This window comes from Lithobates pipiens, unplaced genomic scaffold, assembly GCF_037356315.1.
Source record: "Lithobates pipiens isolate NorthernLeopardFrog02 unplaced genomic scaffold, aLitPip1_a1.2 Scaffold_25, whole genome shotgun sequence".
NCBI classification, from domain to species: Eukaryota; Metazoa; Chordata; class Amphibia; order Anura; family Ranidae; genus Lithobates; species Lithobates pipiens.
This window is the reverse complement of record NW_027507787.1, coordinates 192672349-192698101: the sequence shown is the minus strand read 5'-3', so window position 1 is coordinate 192698101 and position 25753 is coordinate 192672349. Positions and strand designations below refer to the sequence as shown.

The 25753-nt window shown below is 38.9% G+C and overlaps 1 protein-coding gene across 2 annotated transcripts in view; it reads left to right on the top strand.

Moving 5' to 3' along the window:
- Positions 1-25753, top strand: part of FBXW4 (F-box and WD repeat domain containing 4) — a 257249-nt gene that overhangs the window by 72578 nt on the left and 158918 nt on the right. For both annotated transcript variants that reach the window (XR_013262825.1, XM_077455342.1), the window contains exons 3-5: positions 6468-6653; positions 11476-11608; positions 25130-25224. Coding sequence is in view for 1 of the 2 variants with exons in the window: in XM_077455342.1 (XP_077311468.1) it covers positions 6468-6653; positions 11476-11608; positions 25130-25224 (414 nt within the window). In the remaining variant the exon portion in view is untranslated. The remainder of the gene's footprint in view (positions 1-6467; positions 6654-11475; positions 11609-25129; positions 25225-25753) is intronic.

Below are 25753 nucleotides of genomic sequence, written 5' to 3'. Positions count from 1 at the left end.
TCGCAGAGGCAATCAAATACCATCAAAAGAAAGCTCTATTTGTGGGAAGAAAAGGACGCAAATTTTGTTTGGGTACAATATTGCATGACCGCGCAATTACCAGTTAAAGCAGCGCAGTGCCAAAGTGTAAAAAGACCTCTGGTCATTTACCAGCAAAATGGTCCGGTCTGAAAGTGGTTAATTTAGGCCGATAAGTATTCTTCTACATATTTTTGGCAAAAAAAAATAAAAAATCGCAATAAGCGTCTATTGATTGGTTTACGCAAAAGTTATAGCGTCTACAAAATAAGGGATAGTTTTATGGCATTTTTATTAATAATTTTATTTTTACTAGTAATGGTGGCGATCAGTGATTTTTATTGTGACTGCAACATTATGGCGGACAGATTGGACACTTTTGGCGCTATTTTGGGACCATTCACATTTATACAGCGATCAGTGCGATTAAAAATGCATTTATTACTGTGTAAATGTGACTAGCAGTGAAGGGGTTAATCACTAGGGGGGCTGTGGGGGTTAAGTGTGTCCTAGGGAGTAATTTTAACTGTGGAGGGGAGAGGCTATGTGTGACACGACACTGATCACCACTCCCGATCACAGGGAGCTGGGATCAGTGTCACTAGGCAGAATGGGGAAATGCTTGTTTACATCAGCATTTCCCTGCTCTTCCTCTCTGTGAGACGATCGCTGGTATCCCTGTGGACATGGGGTCCACGGGACCCGTGATCACATTCAGGGTCGTGTGTGCACTGCCGGCAGCGCGCGCGTGACCACACTGTGGCAAATTTGTCTGTACACTCTACGCCCATTTGTCTGTCCGTGCCATTCTGCCGCCGTAAATGTTCATGCGGCGGTCGGTAAGTGGTTAATAAATTCATGTGGTAGGGTACCTCTAAGACTGAGAGATGCCAAGAATCTATTCATATCTAGTGAAGCAGAGCTCCTCTTCTGTAGTCCCAAGATATGAGCAAACTCATCCTCACCTAGGTTAGAGAGTACTGACAATAAAAAATATTTTGCAATATGTTAAATGTTTCTTTTTAGGTTTAGACACACTTCAAGTGTGTTGAGAACTAAAAGTCTCAAGTTGCACATCACCAGCTGGCTGGCAAGACAGTAGTTGTTGGTTTGGCAGCCAGAATGTTCAAGTTTAGGCGCTTGAATTATACTTCTGTGTTTGTATGGATAAAATGAGTCGGTTGTTGTTTTGTCATAAATGTGTGTACTTAATCTGCTTTATTTTACAGTCTTTCTTCTGGCCTGTTGTGCCTGGAAGTATAAATTAGTATCTTGGAAGTTTAGGGAAGCAATAAACTTCATCTTAAGTAGGAGGATTAAACCATCCCTGTGGTTTGTGGTATTTTTCCACCTGTGTTTAGTTACCCCACTCATTGTCCTGCATGATAGAAATCAGATTTGTGGTTTCCCAAATCTTGGGATTCAAGACACATTTTAAGCCAGCAGTCAGCCTGGTTGAAATCTGAGGTAATGACACACAAAGCAACTGTATAAGACTGTGTATGTGCACACATTTGTTTCATACATGTGTTCAGGTCCCCCATGAAGAAGAATTCCAGGTATGGATATTTTACTCCAGCTTAGACCAGTGTGTAACTATGCATATACCATGTTATAAAAAGTTGAAGCTCTAAAGGCTGAAGGTTTTTTTACCTTCATGCATTCTATGCATGAGGGTAAAAACCTTCTCTGTGCAGCAGTCCCCCAGCCCCCTCACTGCTGTCAATCACAGCCAGTGATCCAATGAGGAGAGAGGGGATGGGGCTGAGCCACGACTCTGCGTGTGAATAGACAGGCAGAGCCACGTCCCTGGAACGAGCCTGCTTGGGTGCCCCTATTGCAAGTTGCTTGCAGGAAGGAGGGGCCAAGAGCACTGGCGAGGGACCCAAGAAGAGGAGGAATGGGACTGTTTGCATAGAGCAGATGAGTTTGACATGTTTGTTATAAAAAAAAAAAGAAAAAGCCTTTAATCTTAACTTAAGAGCAACACTACTATCAGGTGATCAGAAATATAAAGTGAGATTAACTGATTAAAAGTGGTACATACCAAATAAAGTGTCTGAAAAAATATCTATTGTTTTACAGATACAATTCTACCATGAGTTTTGTTTGTTGTATTTTATCACATCCGCACTTCGTCAGGGAGACATACTGCTCCCTGACAAAGTCCAGATGTAACTAAACACGTAAGGCGAAGATTTTAGTGAGTAATGTAATTTTCTCTATTTGTTGATCTCACTTCATATTTCTAAACACCTAATAGTAGAGCTGCTCTTCAGTTTGTATTACATTGCCATAATGTACAGGGGGTACATTGCCAAGCAGCTGCTGGCCCAATTTAGATATACAGTATATCTTAGATAGTCACCTGAGTGTGGTTGTTTTTAGTTACACTTTTTATACATATACATATACGGAGCACCACACAGCCGCACTGAATTTAAATGGTAGCAGTACTTTTTAATTCTACTGAGTTAAATAATCTGGACTTTGGGTAAGTCACAAAGCTGATCTTTGGGATCTACAGATCCTGCTAACTATTGGCCGGATTCTGATCAGGGTGGGAATTAGATTTTTTTTACTTTTTATCTTCCTGGGAGGTCCTGAAAGGCAGAACACTCAGGTAGATTGTGATGGGGCTACCACACTCCTGAAACATGTTTTGGGTGTGAGTTGGAAGGACTCCTTCTCATCCTTCTGGTCATGATGTCCTTGAATGCCCATTTCCATTACATTATATCCTCACCCTGCCTTGCCTTTTTTATAGATGTTGTGGCTCACCCCACTCTTTCATTAAAAGGATTTGGGACACTACCCAACTTTTTCAGCTTAAGGGTTTCTTTCCCTCTCTCCATTTGAATTTGCTACTGAGAAGGCTATCCTATCCATGCATATCTTTGACATGTTGCCTATCTAGCAGGTAATATCCTTCATATTATGGATTTCCCTCTCCCTGATGGAGAGTTAAGGGCTAAGGGTTTTTCCTCTCCCTGAGGTAAGAGTTAAGGGTGTACTACTAACACTTCCAGCTGTTAACTGGTCATTCTTATGGCCTGGACATACCATATATATCCTAGGCATTGGCCTTTACCATGGTAAGCATTCTTATTTTCCACATTATTAGATGAGGCCCGTCATTTTTTCAGGTAGTGCTTCCCCCCAGTGGTGATCATTTGTCCTGACCTGGAGCACCAGGTGGATCCTTTGTCTTTTCTTGGTTGTGACAATATCCATATTTGCTTGGCCCTTCTTCATCTAGTCTTTGTTCAAGTGTTGATGGTCCTTCTCATATACTTCTAGTAAAGATTTATTTGTCAATTAGCTCTCTCAGTGGCTGTTGCACACCCCTCAGTTAGACTGCTTTGGACATTACAAATGTCTAAGAATTTACGTTTCTGTGTCCTTCAATGGAGGGTAAAGAAAATGGGATATTTGCACTTATCAGAAAATCATTTTCCTAATGTCCATTGAGGACACAGGTCCTGTTATTGTTGGCCAAATGTACTAATTAAACACAAAACTAAGGCATGATGATTAGAGATGGTGTTATACCAGGGCTAGCTTAAAGGAGAAGTAGGTCCAAAGCTATTTTGGCCCTACTTCTCTTAGGGATCAGAGTGCACTTTGTTCTGCTCTCCAGTGACCCATATTCAGCCAACGTCGGCTGATGTCACTTAGCTGGTCCAGACTCTGGAGAGATACTGACTTTAATGTCAGTATCTACCCAGATGCATGGACCAGCAGCTGGCTTAGCCTCTCAGAGAGCCTGAGCAAGTCGCTCCTGCCCCCTGCACAGCCCAGCTTTCCAGTGAGCACTGGAGGGGCAAAGCAGAGAGCCAGTGACTCACTTGCGCTCCGTTCACTGAAGACTGAGAACTGAGCGATCGGTGGTTTTGAACGCTCAGTTCTCAGTGCAGATTTTTCCTATTTGCCAGTATCCCAACCTTCTACATATAACCCAATGTCAGAAAAATTTGAAATAATTCAACACTCAATTGGTATGTCTCCCTCAGCGATCATGGAAAGTGTGTTACTTTAAAATAACAAGAGCAGCTACTATAATAATAAAACACTAAAGCAGGAATATGTTACAGCAACAAATACCATAACATTAGCAGTGCTAAAACATCTAGATGGATTACATGCAGAGAGCTGACAACACCCATTGCAAGCCAAGTGTATAACCCATGATCATCTGATGGAGTCATATGCAGTCAGATGCAGTGAGCAGACATCATCTATTGACAGATAAGCGTATAACCCAGTATCATCTGGTAAGTGCATTTCCTTGGGGGATTGTGACACTTGCAGTGTGGAGGAGACAATTGTTTTGAATTACTATCCGCAACGTTTTTTCTATGATGGACAATCCTACATTTACATCTGCCTCATTTTATATATAAAGTGGACTTCATACTTATTTAACTATTTTAGTAAACTTTTAACAAATCTTAAAATGTTTGCATTATTTTAGCGCTGCTAATGTTTTGGTATTTGTTGCTGTAACATATTTCTGCTTTACTGTATAACCCAATGTCTAGTAATTACAAAGTTCCTGTGTCTCTCCATGGAATTCAAAGAAAAGATTTTACAGAAAGTATAAAAAAAATTATTTTTATCCTTACTGTTAAAGCAACTTCTTTCGACATAAAGAAGCTTTAAGTTAGAATATCAAAATAAAATTAGGTATTTACATTTCTGAGGATAACATAACTTAAAATGGAACTTGTCAGTACAAAGATATGGACAACGTCATCACTGACTGTGTTCGGAGGCCATCTTGGCTTTGTTTTCTAGTGAGGATTCATTGACCTGGACCTGGTATGCTGGATGAAGGTCCAGACTTTTCCAAGTCCAGTGCCCATACACTTGTTCCAGGTCAGTAAGGTCTGAATCAGAATTAATTCCTCAGAAACAAATCAGTGATGGCAGTGCCCATATTTGAATTTTCACAGAAGACTTTTAAAATTTAGGAGTGCCCAAAAGGACATAGCAGAGTGAAAAGTCATACAAAGTGGGTAAAAGGTTTATTATATATATCTGATGGAGTACAGAGCATACATCAAATATGTTAGTCAGAAAAGTGTGTAAATGTGAGCATGAGATTTGCGAAAGAAGTGTAGTGTATTTTTCATGATCTCATATTTTGAATTATTATTGCAGTGCTTATCATGAAGCTAAGCCCCATGCAGATTTAGGACACAAATAATGCATCCCTGTATTGATTAAACTGTATTTAAAGTTATTGTTTGTAAATGCAAACAGTGTAGGTGCCTAAACGTGACCTGGAAGCAGCCTCTTGCAATCCACTGAACAGCAGAGCTCAGACTTTGAGAGGTATAGGCAGCAAAAGGAGGCAGGAGATGTGATGCAGTTCTCAACAAAGAGCATGCTGATAAGAGCAGAGAGCAGAGTGACAGAGATGAGCTTATCAGTGAGGGCTTCATCACCTCCGCTTAACAGTGGCTCAGATAAGATAGCCATACAGGTAGTGCATTATTCTCAATGTGTAGTCCGAATCTTAAATAAGCCTTTGTTTTTTGACAGTGGATAGACTTCTCCAACATCAGATTACACTGATCAGTGCTGCCAGCTATAGCTGGCAGGGCTGATCGAGCAGGAAAACCTGACAGGGTGGTTGTAGATCGACTTTTGTACAATCACCCTGCTCATACATAGATTGACATTCGAAACAGTCCCTGCTGAACTGGCCAAATTTCTGTCCATGTATGGATGGCTTTAGATGTGCAATGTCGGATGGAGCAGGAAATCACAATCATTGTGTAGAACTGTTAAGCAGGAATAAGAGCTAGATGGGTAATGCGGAAATATGGCTGACCCAATTAACATATAGAATGACATGGAACCAATTTTTTTTTTCAAATCAGTTGATCTAAAGATTAATTTAAAAAATGTGCATTCCCTTTAAAGGACTTGCACGAGATTTCACATGGAAATGTAGTCGCTGAAGTGACATCTTGTTTTGTAGTAATGATGCAGAATAATATCAAGTCTTCTAGACTCCACAGATATAAGGGAAAAGACTGTACATATGGAAAAAATGATTGTTGCATTCTATTAAGATCATTTTATGAACAATAAAACCCCACAATTTCGAACAGCTTTGTATAAAGTTAATATACCATTAATTGTTAGACATGCCAATTAAATGATCCATGGGATAACAAGTAAAATTAAATTTGCTTGCCCTATCAAGCAATTCCAAGTATACTTTGCATTCCTCTTGTACAGAAGTGACCACACCCTTCCTATTTTAATTAGATCAAAAACCAGCTTTATCCAAAATCTCCCAAGCCTCAATGATGTAATGCGTGCTTGTCTTGGAACCAATATTTTCCTGTTGTCTTTCTTTTATGACTTTAACATTGTTTTGCCCTTACTCATTCTGCTTGGCATTTAATTAAAGCTTCTTCTTTGCATTCTTTCAGTTTAATGCCCTGGTTGCAAGTAGATGGCGACTTGTTATATATTACTCAGGCTGAAGAAATCCGAGCTTACCAGTTGCGTGCCAATGGCAGTGGACTTCACAGACGACCCTATGCTGTGTTTCTGGGTCATCAGGAGGATGTATGTCGCTTTGTAGTCACCAATTCTCACATAATCAGTGGAGGAGGGTAGGTTGACATACCCTGAAAGTGAGATGGAATGTATTGAAATATTTTTCCCCACTGCAAGTTTCTCAATTTGTAGACCTAGTAAGGGTATCATTTAAATAATTTTGTAGAGCCCACTCCGAATACCTCTACAGGTAAGCATTGACTTGTCACCAATTTGCGGATCTCCTCATAATTCTCCAGGTTTTCTTATGCATGTTGCAGTTTTCTACCATAACAGACAATGTCAATGGCAAGAGCATATCTTTGCTCTTTGAGGCAGTGACATGTTTTGGTTTTGCCCACAGGGTGATTGTCAAGACCACATGCATACCGTGCTAATACAGAATTGATTCTGTTTCATTTGGTGTTGCATTGACCAATATGATTTTTCCTTCCCCCACTATTTTCCATAGACATTTTGTAAGAAATAAAGAACATAATAACAGAGGCACATAATGATAATAATATTTGAGTCTAGATAGCAGTCTATAGAGTCCCTGGTCCTGTTTATATTGCACTAATATTTACCCTAATACTGTACCAGTTCTTCCGGCAAATATAAGTATATAAGGCTTACTATTGTAAAGCTTACCTACTGATGCACACAACAAAATTGTACATGGAAATCATGAATTTAATGCTTCTGGGCTACGAAGTTCGATTCTATACAATTCTAGTTTTTATATGTAGACCACGCATCATCAGGTAAATATGTTTGATATTTGCACTATAGCTTGTAAACCTTATTAAATGTTTAAAAAAGAAAAAGAGGTCTGTAGTTTGGCAGGTCCCTTACACGGCTCTTGCTGATAAAATTCTTGCATTAATAGCATCCAAGGTGCTATTGTTTGTCATTCTTCTGTCATGGCATTTTTAGAGGTTTTTTGATCTTTTCTGTGTAGTTTCCATTCGTCATGGAAGGTTAGCACTTTTGCCCTGACATGTAGAAATAAGACAATGTAGTTCTTCAAAGGTACAGTGTATCCAAAGCCTAAACCTAGGCTGAGGTCATGGCTTTTTGAAGATCCACACTAAAATGTCAGGGTGAGCACAGGAGAGTTAGGAGATAATCCTCTTCATAAAGGAGATAAATGGTTTGACTCTTTGTAATGCCAAGCTCTGTTGCGGTGCTTAAAGGTGAGTTCAGTAATTGAGCTTGCCGAGGCAGGTAAGGAGCGCAGCATTGCTGCATCCACTTGCGCTTTTAATGTCTGATGCATAGAAAAAAAATTGAGACTTTGGCCTTTTGAGTTTTTTGCTATTCTCAAAATTGTATGAAAATGATTTGACTCTTCTGGATTCTTTATTGAATTCTTAATTGTCTCTAGTTAAAAAAAAGTGTTCTTAGACATGCTAGAGAATTAGATCAATTACATCTTCCTTAAACAGAATTGTTGGAAACCATTTTGAAGACATAAAAATGATTATCTTCAATCCTTCTAATTTAAATGTCTATTCCTTTTAATATATTTCCTTAGTTTTCAAATGTCACGCCTGTGGTATCTGAAGCTGGGGTTCCATTGTGCCAAATAGCCAACCAGCTTGAAACGCCCTGGTTTTCTAAGTCTAAGTTAAAAAAACCAAAAAAAAACAGGCCTTCTCGAAGTTTTAAAACCACTGATTAGTGAAGGGCTAGGTTAGGTTAAGTGTAGGCATGTCCTCTTCAGGTGCTTACACAACATTGCCCTTAGCAAAGCAGTACAGCGTAGGCTTTGGAAGCACTGCAGGTAAAGTTCAGCTGACCCTAAAAATAGTGGGAGGGAGGGCTGCTTCAACTCCCGTTTAGGCTGTGCTGGGATATCCAGATGGAGGCAACCTACTGTAAACATCAAATTGGAAGAACAAAAGTTGGAATCTTTTTCTTACCTCCAGTTTCATAGAAGAACTGAATAACTAGCTTTTTGGTTTTTCAGTCTATACATATTTTCAACTCTAAATACATAGTTACATAGTATCAAATAAGGAAAAGTAAATTTTGGGACTTTAAATGAGGCCAGCATCAAAGGGACGCCAGCCTCCATCCCTATCCATAGTTTATAAGGGGAGGAGAGAGCGAGAGATTGGACTTTAAATGAAGCACACAGCAGTAAATGGATTGGTCAAGTGACTGGGAAAATGTATTTATGTTTTACAGTTCATACATTGTTAACAAGTATTTTAGGCATCAAGCCTCTAAAAAACACTTGGGGTATCAAGCCTCTATACAGTGAATCACAGAACAAACCTATGTAAGGTACAAAATAAATCACAGTCCAATAAATAAACATACATTGATGGAGAGAAAAATAAATAGATAAATAAATAAAAATGAATGACAAGTAGTACATATATATATGGTGATGTAATGCAATTAGAAGTAGCAATAGTCAAGAGAAACCTTAGTAAATAGGTAAAATTAACCGAATGACCAGAATGAAAATTTCTATATATGAATACAATTCTAATTATGTAAAAACATAATATTCCATGATTACAATAAAAAAAAAAAGGTTATAATTCAAGGCTCTATGCGTTTTGCGGCGCTGTAGCCGCTGATCAGGAGCAAATACCATGGAATAGATCTATACAAATAGAAAAGAATAACAAAAAAATAAAAAAAATAATAATAAGACAAAAATGAACTGAAAGTGGGTATTAGCCCAAATTTGAAAAATTTTTTTGATATGAATTTAAAAAAAAAGGCTGTGCATCCAACTTCCATTTGCATCAGCGCACCATCTGGGTGGCATCAAGGATCGCCAAAAAAACGCAAGGCGAAGCCCCCAGGCATCACGGTAGCTTGCATGGATGATTGCAACCGCCACAAACGCCTCCAGAGTAGGTGAGTGCAATGAGTGTGAAGTGAACATAAAAATTGAGTAAACCCCCTAGGGGGACCTATGTGAAATAGAAAATACAAATATATGAATAATGAGCATGTGTTAAAATGGTGATGAATTAAGTGATAAGGTGAAGAAAATGGGTGAGTGCCAGGGGGGAAAAAAAACAAAAAACCCTAATTTAAAGTCCCATCTCTCTCTCTCCTCCCCTTATAGTTACATAGTAGATGAAGTTGAAAAAAGACAGAAGTCCATCAAGTCCAACCTATGTGTGTGATTATATGTCAGTATTACATTGTATATCCCTGTATGTTGCGGTCGTACAGGTGCCTATCTAATAGTTTTTTGAAACTATCGATGCCACCCGCTAAAACCACTGCCTGTGGAAGGGAATTCCACATCCTTGCCGCTCTTATAGTAAAGAACCCTCTACGCAGTTTAGGGTTAAACCTCTTTTCTTCTAATTTTAGTGATAAATAATAATAATATTAAACACACATCACATCATGTAATAAGTTGACCATTTGATATTTCAGTCAACCCTGACAAACATAGATAACTGACTTACTTGGAACTGTTTGATGCTTACATTATGTTAACGCTGTGTCTGTGATTTGGTGAGTATTGATGCGAGACATAGAAAGGCAACTAGCATTTTCAAAAGGCCAACAATGGCAGCTGCTGTACTTAAGAGAGTGGTAGGATGGCCAGACAATGTAACATATGACTGGCAGCCCTTCCATAATTCGTAACATTTGATCCGGCTATTAATTTATGCAAGTGATGTGGCGGGGGTAACATGAAGGCGTGTTATGATGCTGCCAGATTATTAGGGGGATTAATCAAGACTGAAATATATATTTTCTCTCATGTCTGACTATTCCTCCCTCCAGGGAGCTGTTGGACATCTGACTGCCCCATTGGCAGAAGACAAAATGTCATGTGTATAGGTAACCTGAAGGAAGCCTGTACTAAAAGAGATGTAAGGGCTGTTGACTGGAAAATGTAGAAAAACAGTAATTATATGAGAATATTTAAAGATGTTAGCATCCTTATTCAGTTAAGGGGTTCTGTTTTATAGAGGTCAGTTGTTAAACTAAACCTGATAGAAATATATGACATATCCATTGCTAACCATCTTCTGAAAATGCTAGTTTCCTGGCTGGCTTCAGTACATTCTGAGTCACAGACCTGTATCAGTTAAGCAGCAAACAAAGTGAGAACACTTGACCTGCATGCCTGTTCTGGATAAATGATACAAAAGTACTGAAGCCATTGGATCAGTATGACAAACTAAAAACCAGCTTTTTTACAAGGGGAGGCCAGAAAAGGCAGCCTACCTATTTCTTTTATGACGGGTTTCCCTTTAATTTTACTTATACCTAAACTGACCATATAAAATAACATTAGTGCAAATACACACATGTAGAAGAGGGAAAAAAGAGCATGAGTGTATCCCCCATGCCTCCTCAGACACTTGTTGCACACGCTCTTCATCATGTTATATATGAACAGACCTGAATCAGAACATCCCGTGTCTTCTATCTCCGTCTTAGTGATGCAACGGTTGGGAAGGGCGCATACACAAAATGGCTTCAATCGATCCCCCAATCATCTTAGAGCAGTGCGGGAACAGACAATACATTATTCTGGGTGTCTGGTTTAGTAGATCAAGCCGTTTGCATATTGGCAGCCCTCCCAGCTTTAGAAACTGAAACAAAATTAGTAGGTTATATTTAGAGGTCAGAGCAGTTCCGCCATTAGAAACTTTAGAAAAGTAGATCAGAAAAAAACTTGAAATATCGTATTATAAAAAATAGTTGGATAGACCTAATGAGGTATTTAATGTATGCACTGTTGTGTATAAATTAATAGGTATTTTTGTTGTCTGCAAATGTTTCGGTTATTTTTAAGTAGGGCAGGCTTTATATTCAATCTTTTTTTGTGAATAAGAGAAAGAAAGTCAAGACAATTCTGCCTTTGATTCAGTTAATAAATCTCTGACTCTAATCTTACTGCAGGGATGGAAAGATCGCCCTTCATAAAGTTCACAGCTCTGTCAGTATCCAGTTCAGTGCACATGAGCAGGATGTGAACTGCGTGGATTGTCATGGAGGAATTATTGTCAGCGGCTCCAGAGACAGGACTGCAAGGGTAAGTCCTCTTGAAGCTGTCACTCCATCATTCCATGTGACTGCAGAGTTCCACATTTCCAGTGACTAAGAGAGATGCCTCTACTGTAAAGTACATTACTCACAACTCATGTTGAAAGTTGATTAGTTCAAAAGGTATGCATGGTGGGGAGAGCTGCCGGACATGACTGCTGCTGCAATTCTCCTGGCTATTCTTTTTTTTTTTCCTTTCACAGAGGTCAGGCTACTGTGATCTGGATATTATTGGCAAGAAGTGAGCACTTTTTGTCAGCAGCCAAAAGTGAATTGTAGTAAAGTGAAAAATCACCTTTATTATACGGTATAGCTTAGTTTAAAACTGTTTTAGCCTTTTGTTATATTTCCTTACCCAATCCTCTGTGTACATTTTGCACACGGTCAAAGCTAGACATAGCAGTCCACATCTTGCTCCATGCATTGCTGACTGGTGGCTACAATATTAGAGTAAAACCTTGGTTTGAGAGCGTTTTGCACGACAAGCAACATTTTTAAATACATTTTGACTTGATATACAAGCAATGTCTTGATATAAGAGTAGCGTCAAGTCACAACTGTGTATAAAAGAGAAGAGAGGTGCCTCTAAGTGTAGCAATATGGTTACATTTAATGAAGGTACAACATTTAGCAACTCATATGATTGATGATTAAAACAGGCACATCTAATTATGCAGTCATCCGGGGTAAAGCTATTTACATAGACCAGTGATGGCGAACCTTGGCACTCCAGATGTTTTGGAACTACATTTCCCATGATGCTCTGGTACCTTGCATTGTAGTGGAGCATCATGGGAAATGTAGTTCCAAAACATCTGGGGTGCCAAGGTTCGCCATCACTGACATAGACCATCCTCCGCACCGCCATCAATGGCATCCCTTCCACGCTGCACTCCACGGGCTCTTCAACCCACACTTTCAGATCATTCTACTGCAGGGTAGTCTTCCCGGTCATGATTGCAGACAGAACGGTAAGAGTCGGCGGCGCGGAGGATGGTCTATGTGGACAGCTTTACCCCGGATGCCTGCATACTTAGATGTGCCTCTTTTAATCATCAACAATGTGAGTTGCTAAATGTTGTACCTTCATTAAATGTAACCATATTGCTACACTTGGAGGTGCCTCTCTTCTCTTTTTATACTCTGTAGCTCCATCTGGAATTTGCCTCTAATCCACTTGTGGAGGCTTCCATTTATAAATGGACATTTTATGGTTACACAGCCTATCACATTGCTAGAATCTTTTTATATGGACTATAAATTGAATGATTTATGAATAAATAGTTGTGTAACAAATCATCTGAGTTTCCATTATTTCTTATGGGAAAAATTGCTTTGCTATACAAGTGCTTTGGATTGCAAGCATGTTTCCGGAATGAATTATGCTCGCAACCCAAGGTTTTACTGTATATTTAATATCATTACATGAATGGTAGCTAGATAAGTATAATTACAGGGGTTGTCTTTTTTACTACACATATGAGCTTTCTTTTGTGTGCAGATCACCCAAAACAGATGACTAAAAGGAAGCAACAAGTGAATTAAGAAAAAATAGAGAGGAATGTATTTAAAGTGGAACTTTACTCATAACAGTTTGATAAAACAAATAATGTTCTCGGCAAGGAACATACATTCCACATTGATAATTATGCTAATAAAATTAGTGTCGGCTGTAAATTGGCTCCAGCATTGTTCCTGTTTCTTCTTTCTGGAGGCTGCCATTTTGCCAAGAGCCCCTGAAGCCCAGAGCCCCCAAGTGGCAGTAAATCTTTAGGCTTTCAGCAGATCGGCCTCTAGTGGCTCTGATTTTTGGCACATTGTTGAAAATGGAGAGCAACTGAGCATTTGCAGAACAGGGTGAGACAGCATATTACTGGACATTAAAAAGTATAGGCACTTATTTTTAACATTTTACATAGCCACACCCGCAGGGATCTAGCAGGACTTATTTTTCTGAATAAATTTCCACTTTAAATATAAATGTAAAGGGTAAATCCGCGCTAGGAACTAAAGTTAATTAGCAGCTGTGCACTATAACCCAAACACCAGGCACATTTAGTATATGTAAAAATAGTGCAGCGCTAAGCAATAAAATGCATTAGTGTGAATACAGACAAATATCGAAATATACGAATGTGCAGATAATCAACATTATATAAACTATAAGAACTGTAAACAAAGTTTGAAGACACATATTCCAAAGGACATCTCACATGTGAATAAAGTGCAATTGTGCAAAAAATGTTAATACAAAGCTGGATTCCATAAAAGAAAGTCTCATGGAAGAAGAGAGTTTTTGGAAATGACAATCATACACATGAAAGCATAACATCCATCACCATAACAAAAATGGAGGCTTACCGAAAGGCCAGCGGTGGCTTACTCAGCGGAGGCTTACTCAGAGAGGTCACAAAGCACTTGGTTGGATCTCTGATCCACTGAGAAGTCCGGACGTTCCTCTCCTATGGCTGTGGATGGTATACACCGGGAGGTTCACAGCAACCCAGGATGCAAGATGCAGTATAGGAAGCCTTGATATCAGAATGTTTAGGAAACAAAAGGACTCCACATAGTGTAATACTGTTGCAACATCCCGTTTATTAAGCAGTACACTTACATAAAAGTCCAAGCTATGATCATGTCACAATCAACATATGAAACAGATAAAATCATTGATGTTCGAGCAGCGATTGCGCAAGAGCAGCAGCATGTGTATGTAGCTATCCTGAAGATCATTTCATCATAAATGACATCATTGGGGTACCCCTGATGATGTCATTTATGATGAAACGATAGTCGGGATCATTTACTGCTTAATCAACTGGATGTTGAGACAGTATCACACTATGTGGAGTCCTTTTGTTTCCTAAACATTCTGATATCGAGGCTTCCTACACTGCATCTTGCATCCCGAGTTGCTGTGAACTTCCTGGTGTATACCATCCACAGCCATAGGAGAGGAACGTCCGGACTTCTTTCTCAGTGGATCAGAGATCCAACCAAGCGCCGGATGACCTCTCGGAGTAAGAGGGGTCGCTGGCTTTCCAGTAACCCTCCATTGTTATGGTGATGGGCGTCACGCTTTCAGGTGTATGATCGTCGTTTCCAAACACTCTCTTCTTCCATGAGACTTCCTTTGGTGGAATCCAGTTTTATATGAACTTTTTGTTTGCACAATTGCACTTTATTCACATGTGATACCATTTAACATATGTGTCTTTAAACTTTATTCACAGTTATTATTATTTATATACTGTTGATTATCTGCACATTCGTATATATTTTGATATTTGTATTCACATGAATGCACGTTATTGTTTAGCGCTGCACTCTTTCCACTTTAAGTATGATTAAAGAAATGAAGAATGCACAATACATGTGTTACAGTTAGCAAATGTGAAAGTATAACCACAAAGGTTATGGTGAGAAGAGATGAACTGAACCAAAAAACTCTTCACAGGACCAGTATGAGGCACAGTAGACCTTCCTTCTAACAGAAGTCATTCACATGTCTCATTCAATTACATTTCCCACAAATATGAAGATTATTCCTCATTGCAGGACATTGGGCAGAGCCAAGCAAATCATCCCTTTTTCTCCAACAACCAATTGTACATCCAAAGCTGCTGGGGAATAATACAGATACAGCCTGTAAATTGGTAGCATGTTGACCTCAAAAAAACAATAGGGCTATGTTATAAAAAAAATGTTTCATAGGGCAGTTGCCTATATTAACTAATCAGGTGTAATCTTTAATTCTTCAGTTACAGCTTAGAAGTGACATCTATCACCTGGTTGGTTGGTATGGGGAACAATTTTGTAATTTTCTGCTGCTCCACTTTAAATCGGTAATTATAAGATTAAACAGAAGAAGGAATGCATTATAATCTGCAACACTTACAGGAGCATACCCCGATTATATATTGTTTTTTTTTTCTGATACCAATGTTTAAAAATGATCATTGTGTCAGTTCATATTACAGTACAATATACATGAGAAGTATCACAGGGCACCACGTTCTACAGCAGATGCTTATAATAAATCTTTGCAATGAGATGCAGAATTCTTCATTACAATGTCAAAAAGTAGCAAGTTAAGAAGATACACTGTGGTACACTGTGAGTGACATTCATTAAATACAGACCCTAGCCTGGTTACACTATGCTAGATTAACATACACTATCCATTAAAAAGAAAAAAAAATATTGTCTCCAATTAAATGCCCAAATACACTGCTTGATGAAAGCTAGAGCAAAGTCGGCTCCTAATTGAAGGACCAAGTAACGACATGTGTTACATGTATAGCATAGATAAAACTGCAAAAAAATAAAAATTCATTGCTGCATTGCCAGATTAGTAGCCTCCACCCAGTACAATTTTTATGTGGTCTTATCAGGCCGTCTTTTAGAGAGGTAATATACTCTTATTCATTTTCTTTTTTCTTTACTAGACCCTGTCTCTTCCTTCTCTTCCCCCTCGTCTCTGACCTGGGGAGTGTTACAGGACAACCTTGCATATGTCACCACAGCATGTGCAACAGTGTTCTGCTGACAGCATATGCACGTTTACAAGGCACTCTGCCCCGACCAGCTGCTGATGGGCTGCTTGTACTGTTTGTACTTGATGGGGCATTTGTATATGGCACAGTCAGATTTAAGAGATGTACATCTAGGTCACTTTCAAAGCACTTTTGCATTGACCTCAAATATTTGTGACTGCAGTTTATAACTCTACTAAAGGCATAGTAAATCTATGATATATATGTATGAAGGTAAAAAAAAAAAGAAAAACACATTTTATACTGTCATAATTACAACTGTGTTAAAATAGTAAAGAGAAAGAATAAAGGGGAAGACACTTGGCTTATATAAATGTGGACTGTTTGCCTACTTGAACCATTTGCTTACTCGGCACTTAAAACCCCCTCCTGCCCAGACCAATTTTCAGCTTTTAGCGCTGTCACTCTTTGAATGACAATTGCGCTGTCATACAACACTGTACCCAAATTAAATTTTTATCATTCCCCCCCCACAAATAGAGCTTTCTTTTGGTGGTATTTGATCACCACTGGGTTTTTTTATTTTTTGTTAAATTTTTTTTAAAAATACCGAAAACGAAACTGTTTTATATTTTGTTGTAAAATTTTGCAAATGGTAATTTTTCTCCTTCATTGATGTACGCTGATGAGCACTGATAGGCTGCACTGATGGGCACCGATAGGCTGCACTGATGGGCACTGATGAGTGGCATTGATGGGCGGCACTAAAGGCCATTGATAGGTGGCACTGATAGCTGGCACTGATGGGTGGCAGTGATGGGCACTGGTAGGTGACACTGATAGGCAGCACTGCTAGGTAGCACTGATGAGGCACTGATTGGCACCACTGGTGGGAATTGATAAGTGCCACTGATTTGTGGCACTGATATGCACTGGTGGGCACTGGTTGGTGGCACTGGTGGGCACTGGAAGGCAGCACTGGTGGGCACAGATGATGTGGCTGTGCCTCTTCCTCTTTGGGACCGATGTCCCTTTCCCTGATGCCGGTGATCAGCTTTTTTTTTGTGAGGAGGAAAAAAAAAAACAGATTACTGATCTTCTGTTTACATCACGTGATCAGCTTTCATTGACTGACAGCTGATCATGTGTTAAGGTACCAGGATTGGCCCCTTACTCCGTTCTGTGATCACCAGAGTCTCATTGACTCTGTGATCACAGCGTGCTGCGTGCGGGGAGCGTGCAAATGGGAGGAGGTCATATGATGACCTCCTGGCAAATAGGTTCTGTAGGTTTGTTCTTAAAGTGTTACTAAACCCAAGACCCTGCATTCACTAAATCTGGTTTCACATAGTACACAGAACATGAATGCAATTATTTTAGTGAATATAAACTGCTATATAACTTTCCTCATCAGCAGTATATAGCAGTTTTGTGACATCTATTAATAGTCTGGCTGAGCACTGGTTAAAGCTTGTAGCAGGATAGTTTTTTTTCTTCTCTGACTGTCCTAGGAGGCTGCATGACTCCTGACCCTCTGTTTGGACAGTGCTGATTGACCCTGTGCCGATTGCATGCACACCCCCCACCCCCCAAAAAAAAATAAAGCAATACACCCCAAACTGAGCATGTGCAGAGTGCTCCCAGGGCTCTGTACTATCAGGAGATGGTGGAAGAAATTTAAGATCAGAGAAGACAGCCTTTTTACACAATGTGCAGGATTAACCCCTTAGCTTCCACACTGAGTATAGCAAGCATGGTTTACTGCATGTACAGACTGATTTTACTGTTGTGGTTTTAGTAACACTTTATGTTTAATTTGTATGTAAGTTGGAAAAGATACATTTTTTTAACTGTAACTCCAGCCAAAAATGTTTTTTTTAAAGTTTTGTATAGATAGCATATGAAAAGGTTAACATTCCTATAATGTTTGCTTTGCTATCTATCTGTTGCCCCCTATTCAGAAGATTTAACCTCACTTTTTGTTCCTGTGACAACTGGATTTTTGAAAAATTTGGGTTGTTGTGGAAACAAGGATTGGTGATAAAGCTTCCCATGATAACTTTTACAGGAGTGAATTTCCCTTCCTAGGGGTACATTTCCTCTCACTTCCTGTTGTTTTCCTCCATTTGTAAGTAGGAGTCATATCGTGCGTATGTGTGTGTATGTGTGTGTATATATATATATATATATATATATATATATATATATATATATATATATATATACACACACACACACACATGTATACTGTGTATGTGCGTGTATATATATATATATATAGATATATATATCTAGAGAGAGAGAAAGATCTCTCTCTCTCTCTCTCTCTCTCTCTCTCTCTCTATCTATCTATCTATCTATCTATCTATCTATCTATCTATCTATCTATCTATCTATATATATAATCCCCCAACTCCTTCCCCAATTCCACTCTCAAAAAAAAAAAAGCCTTGACTCCTCCCTTTCTGTGTTCATTGGCTACTTACTCAGGAACAGGAAGTGAGAGATGTGCTTGCTTCCCATCAGTGATAAACTTGACCGAGGTTTTTAACCCTTCCCAACTCTATCCATACATGAATAAAGGTATGGATCGTCATTCCTAATTGAGGTTCCCAACTGTCCCACTTTTTTAACCAAATGTTCATGTCCTGCTGTGCATTCATTTATAAATTAAAGCTATTGTTGCAATCTTCATTCATAAATTACTGTTATGTGTAAAAGTAAAATTGTCCCTTCACTAGTTATAATATTTTTTTTTTTACTGATATTGGCCTTTTTAAATAACAATAATATATGGAAAAAAAAATTATTTATTTAAAACTTTTATCCCAAAAGGAAAAAATAACTGTTTGCTGTAACTGATTATAAAGTATTAGCTGGAATGTGGCTTCAATTTCCTAGTGTAGGGCAGAATTGCTTTCTAATTACTGATAGATTTCAGCGGGTTTCTTGGGTTCCCATGCCTTTTTGCACCTCCCTTTCTTCATGTGTACAATACTTTTTCCCTGTGTCACATGACTTAACTTCTGAACTTATTTTTTTGGGTTTCTTTGTATGTATGGATTACAAGGGTTGTTTCTAACAACCCATGCCAGTAACTGCGAGAGAGCTTTTCTATTGTAAAACAATAGACTTATTGGCCAAATCACAAAATGAAAATAAAAGTGAGAAAACCTAAAAAAAAAGAAACTAATAACAGCCAACACATCTAAAAATTGGTAAGCTGCAGTATAATAAATCTTTGCTTTTAGGTTTAATACCGCTTTAAGCTTTGATAAAAAAAAGAAAAAAGAAGCGTATGAAATAATACAGAGGAACAATGGTTTGAAGATGAGACTTGTATTGTTACAACAGACACCGGTCTTGGATAGATCATTCATTTTTTTTCTACAAGCTGTTGTACAACTTAGTAAAACACTTCCAGGCGTTGTCTGCTGGGAGCAATATGAGATTGCAGTTAAAATGCTCAAACTGGCTTCTCCAGAACAATTTCATGTCCCGCTCTTTATTCCATGCAGAAATCTTGTTTCCAGCTGGTACATGCTACTGTTGCTCTTGTGGGAATTTTTGCTCTTGATTTAAACTTGTTTTTTAGAAGGGTTAATAGTTGGTTTTGTTGTGGTTTTTTTTGTTTTGTTTTTTATAAATACACCATGAATACAGTCTGTTGTTTTGTTTAAACAACTGTTTGGCTGATGTGTGAAATGTATGGCAAAGTCGGCTTTTACCCACAAACCAATGAAAATATTCCAAACCTGCATTGTGAAAATAAAGCTGGTGCTTTTGGCAACAGATCAAATTTATTGGCTCACTTTTTTTTTTTTTTTATAATTTAGTCTGGTGTCTTTAGAACTTATATTTAGGTTACATTTAAAAATAATGAGACCTAAAGATACCACCAATGTGTATCTGTGAAAAAAAGACAACTGCTTAAATACAACTAAGTAAAGTGGGCCTATACTGTAAAATCACTCCGAGGACATCATGACATTTTCCCTTTTGTCTTAAATCTTGCAGACTAATTTTCAACTCAATGTGATTTACTGCCATGGCACTGGTCACATAATCTTTGTGAAAGGGGTCTGGAACCCTTACTTGGCTTTTCATGGTCAATCAGCACTTTGCTTAAACTGTCACCCTCCACTTTTGGCAGAGACCGAGACCAGCACCAGTTTTTTTTTTTTATTATGCTTTTCATGATTCCCTAAGACAGTGATTTTCCAAATATATTAGGGCAGGGGGGTGAATTGTATATATTAAAAATAATCGCAGGCTGAAAAAAGTTGCCCTCAGGGCCCTTGTACATCTGGGTCTCTATCAGAGTCCTCTTTACATCAGGATACTTATCAGAGTCCCCTCCTGCATCAGGCTCAACATCAGAGTCCTGCTTACATCAGGGTACCCATCAGAGTCCCTGATCACATCTGAAGCAGAGATCCTTAGCAGCCTCTGCTGACCTTAAGCCTTAATCAGTGCTAACTAAGGATATGGCACTGACCCTAGCTGTGGGCTGAATAAAAACTTGTAGCAGGCTGGATGTGGTCTGTAGGCCAAAGTTTGAGGACTCCTTCCCTAGGGGATGATAAAAAAAAAAAACTGGACCAAGAAAGATATGGCCACTCCCTATTGCTGATATCTTCTTGAAAATAAGACTGGCTGTCTCTATCTTCAATCATTTTTGAAACACTGACCTGGACAAGCATGTGACAAGCAAGCCTGAAATGAACTGAGAACTCTGCCTACTGCTTGTCTGCATTCTCTGTCTGTGATTTAGAAAGTACAGATGGCATGGTAGAATGAGAACAGTTCAAGCTTCTTTAACTGCTTAAGGACCGTCTCACGCTGATATACGTAGAATGGCACGGCTGGGCACAATCACGTACCTGTACGTGATTCTTTAAGTGCCCAGCTGTGGGTCGGGAGCGCTCCCAATTTCGTCGACTTGCTGTTTTCACACAACACCAGCAACTGTGTACACTCCGTTACACAGTATTATGAGCGGATATTGTTGGTCAGCTCCAGTACTAACCAACAAAATGGCCGTCTCAGTGGCAGCGGCGACAGCTTTTTCCTCGTTACCCGCTGTTGTATCAAAACAGCAAAGTCTTCTTGTGCCAGAGTGTACATGCTTGCCGGTGTTTTGTCAAATCAGCAAGTCATCAAAATTTCCAATTAATGATGGTTTACAGTTGCTGGAAGTGACGTAATTGGAGATCATGATGAATTGGCCATTTTGACAGAACACAGGCTCTGTGAAATGTGTGACACAGAAGTGCCTACTCACAGGACAGAGTGAATATGTGTCACAGAATTCAAGGAAGTCAATGTGTGGGGATCTTGACAAAGTAAGTTTACAGATTTCAAGGTCATTCATATTAATAGGTGTAGGCTAGAAATAAATGAAATACAAAGGAGAAATGAATGTATAATTTTACATTTTGACCATAGATACCCTTTAAGGACATGGTGGTACCACAATTTTCTAAAACTATAAAAATGGTATGTAGTGTGGGAAGATTACATTGTCGATATAAATTATTCCTAATGGAGTTGCTATTCCATAACTTACAAAAATGTGTAGAAAACTGCCTATTTCCTCTCACACAAGCGCTTATGGATTAAGCAAATTGCAAAAATTCCTAAATAGCAATATCCTATAGCTATTTAAGGCTCAAGCTGCTACCATAAAGCCCAAACAGGGTTCAAAAAGCAACAGACATATACAAATATTGGCAGCACTATAAACTCTAATGATATAATAAAATACCAGAAAGAAATAATAGTCATGCAGTGAAATCGAGGTAGTGCATATAAGTCCATAATATATTGCAGCTAAACATCCATGAGATTGTCCAGGGTAGATTTAATTCCTACTTGTGAGATGATAGACTGTCACCAACACCACCACACGTGAAGAAGCAGGGGAGTGCTCACATCCCCCTCTGAATTAAACTCTTACCGAATCTGACAAGCTTATAGGCAGATAAAACGCACTGTTTTAATATCTTATATCCAATCTCCCAGGACGAACTGCATCAGAGGGTGTAGGTCACACATTGATAAGCTAGTTTTAAATCAACCAGACCGTCAAACACAGTATACACTGTACATCCAGTTCCACAGAAGATGGGGTCTGCGTCTAGGGTTTCATCTCTCGCATGGGTTTGGATACACGAAACATAACCTCATATTGAAGGATGTAAGAGAGAACTCTTATGCCCTGTAACACACGGTTGGACATTCCGACGACAACATTTTTCTGACGGATATTGGCCCAAACTTGTCTTGCATACACATGGTCGCACAAAGTTGACGGAAAATCCAATCGTTCAGAACGAGGTGACGTAGACCACGTGCGATGGGACTATAAAGAGGCCAGTAGCCAATAGCTTTTGTCTCGTAATTTATTCTGAGCATGCGTGGCACTTTGTCCGTCGAAATTGTCTACACACGATCGGAATTTAAGTGATCAGATTTAGTTGTCGGAAAATTTTAGATCCAGCTCTCAAACTTTGTGTGTCGGAACCTCAGACGGAAAAAGTCAGATGGAGCCCACACGCGATTGGATTTTCTGACAACACGATTCGATCGCACATTTTCCGTCTGAAAGTCCGACCGTGTGTACAGGGCAATAGTTTCTAGAGGTAGTGATAGGTTGGGTTCTAATCAAAAAATCCACCACAAATAAGAGGAAGCGTGTGCCTATATATATATATATATATATATAGCAGATAGGTCCACGAGGGTGGCCACAGCAAGAGCACTTTAAACAGATGGTAGCTGTGAGATCCTCTGAGGGATAGGAGGAATCCACATGCATGACTATTATTTCTTTCTGGTATTTTATTATATCATTAGAGTTTATAGCGCTGCCAATATTTGTATATGTCTATTGCTATTCCATAACTGGTGGTGTTTCAGCTGTTATGCCTTGTACTCTTAAGTTGGCCATAAATGACTCAAATGTCAGCAAATTACTACTGAATTGGCAGAAATTCTATCCATGTGTGACCCCCGTTGGCATCACCTACCTGGACTAAAGTCAGTTTTAAAGTTGACTGCAGTCACTGTGCAGGTATTCAGGCTGATGCCATGGCTGGCTGAATACAATGGCCATCAGTGGAGATTCCTCCGTCCACGCTGCTTGGTATAGATGGGGAAATCATCTGCTTTTCTGATGTTTAGCTTACATGCTGCAGAAGAGAAATCTAGACGTGTATGAAGAGCATTGATCGAATATGTTGTTGTAGTATACCTTCTATTTTCCCTGTGTGAGCTCTCTTATAACATACCTTATAGTATTTAATTGGCCCCTTCACATGACCCAATTTCTCCATGCATAATAAAAGCCTGCTCTGGTAAAATTTTAGTACTGGTAAATAATTCTAACCAGACCTAGCATTCGTGCCGCTCTGTATTTATTATTCATTTATACTTGAAGTGTTTCCTCTGCCACAAGAGAGGAGTCACAAGTTAATGGGAGTGCCGAATGTGTAACGTGTGGCCAGTTTTGAGGACCCTGCAGAGTGTTGATTACAGTTAAGCCTAGAGAAGCTGCTAATGTACATTCCTTAGTGATAGCCAGGCGATAGGCTGCTCCCAGCAATATTTTTAACCTGTGGGAGATATGGAAGCTTAGGCTAGTTAAGCTCAGCACCTTCATTTGGTTATTCTTGGTGCGATACTAAATTCCTGTTGACATAAGTAACACACAGTCCTGGTTTTCTAATTAACAAACGCGTTTGTACAAGGATTTGTGAAGATTTGGGTTTTTTGGACGTGAATAACCATTCTAAAAGATATTGTAACCCAAGAACAAAAGTTAGTATACTGCAGCTTACCAGTCCTTTGATGCATTACGCTCTTTTAACCAGCTAAGTACTTTTACCACAAGTACAAAAAATTGCCTGTTGTCTTGTCTCTGTCTTGTAACTTCCATTGCTTTAAACTGAGATTGCAGACATCAACAGACATCCCGGCTATCTTCAGTGAACTAGAGAACACCTAAGGAAAGGGTTTGTAGCCCAAATCTGGTGAGCAGCCTTAGGTAACTCTTGAAGTGTGTTTAGCGCAAGATCACCAGGTGAAAAGAAAAACTAAAAAATCCTGTAAAAAGAAAACAAATGCAGCCTCCACATCTAAAGCATGATAAGCTGCAATGTGTTACATTTTTGTTTTGGGATTTAGATATACAAGACCATTATCAATAGACCTCCAGATAGAGTGAAGGAATATGTATGTATAGCCCAAACTTTTTTTTTTACTTTGAGTACAGTGGGGGGAAAAAGTAAAAAAAATAAAAAATTAAAAAAATGCTATTGTTTCATGTGGCCCTCAGTGGAGATTCATACCTTTTTATAGTTGTGCTGTGGGCTGTTGTCACCTAAACAGAAGATATTGTGAAATCCTAAATATTACAGTTGTCTCCAGCAAAAAAAGAGAGAAAATCTTTCAATGACTGTGTAAAGAGGGAATTCATCTAATATTGTAGACATTTGGGGGTTTATTTACTAAAGGCAAATAGATTGTGCGCTTTGCGAGTGCAATTGCACTAATATTCCCCAAAACTTAGTGAATGTGATGAAGCTCTGCTGATTTCTATAATCCAAAAATGTGCAGTGTGCAAGCAAACATGCTGTTTTTTTTTTTCCTTGCACCTGATTGGGTATTCTTCACAAAGAAAAGTGTCACCACATTCGCTAATCTCTGGGGAAAATGAGTGTAACTGTACTTTCAAAGTGCACTATTTGCCCATAGTAAATGAACCTCATAGTCTGTTGTTTCTCTATGACAGGAAGTGATGGGATCTCCCCCCATCAGGACACAGACCACAAAAAAGAACATGGCAGGGGTTTTAGTTCTTCCTTTCAAAACTGAAAAAAATAATGCAATGCTTTCTATATTGAACATTCAAAAATATTTTTCTAATTAAAATATTGAAGCTAGATAAGAAGATGAACCCTTAACCATTGTGCATTGTTATCATTTTTGTTTTATTGGTAATTGTTTAGGTTTGGACCCTCTCATCGGGTACAGATGCACAATGCCTTCATACTATTCAGACGGATGACAGAGTGTGGTCTATTGCCATAAACCCTCTGTTAAGGTAAGAACAATATTTCTTTGTTTAAAATAAGTTTGTTTTTCTGTTTGAAGCCTGGAGCAAAGAAAATACTACCAGGGCGTGTATACCATAGTCTTGTAGGTATTAAATACCTATGGAATGATCCCAGAAATTTATGTACAGTAGGTGGTAACTAAATTGTTTAAAGCTAGTACCGTGTGTTGCATTCTGATTTTACAATCTCTTTTTACCAACAACCATTTAGTACAGAACTTACTTAAAGCGGAGCTCCACCCGATTTTAAGAGAATATATCAAGCTGATTAAATAGATGTCATAAAGCAAAAACTGGACTTTTTTTTCTTCTACTGTACCCTTTTTTTTCTTCTCGTGTTGTCTAGTTCCTGTATCTTGTAATTGCGGATATGGGCGTGGTTAGTGCGGATATTTTGTAATATCCTCTATCCGAGCTTGTGTCATTGTTCCCAGGAGTCAGTGCGGCGGCCTGGCTTAGCTCTGTTGCCATCACAACGTTGCGGGACTTCCGACGACGCCGCCCATTGCGATGGCAA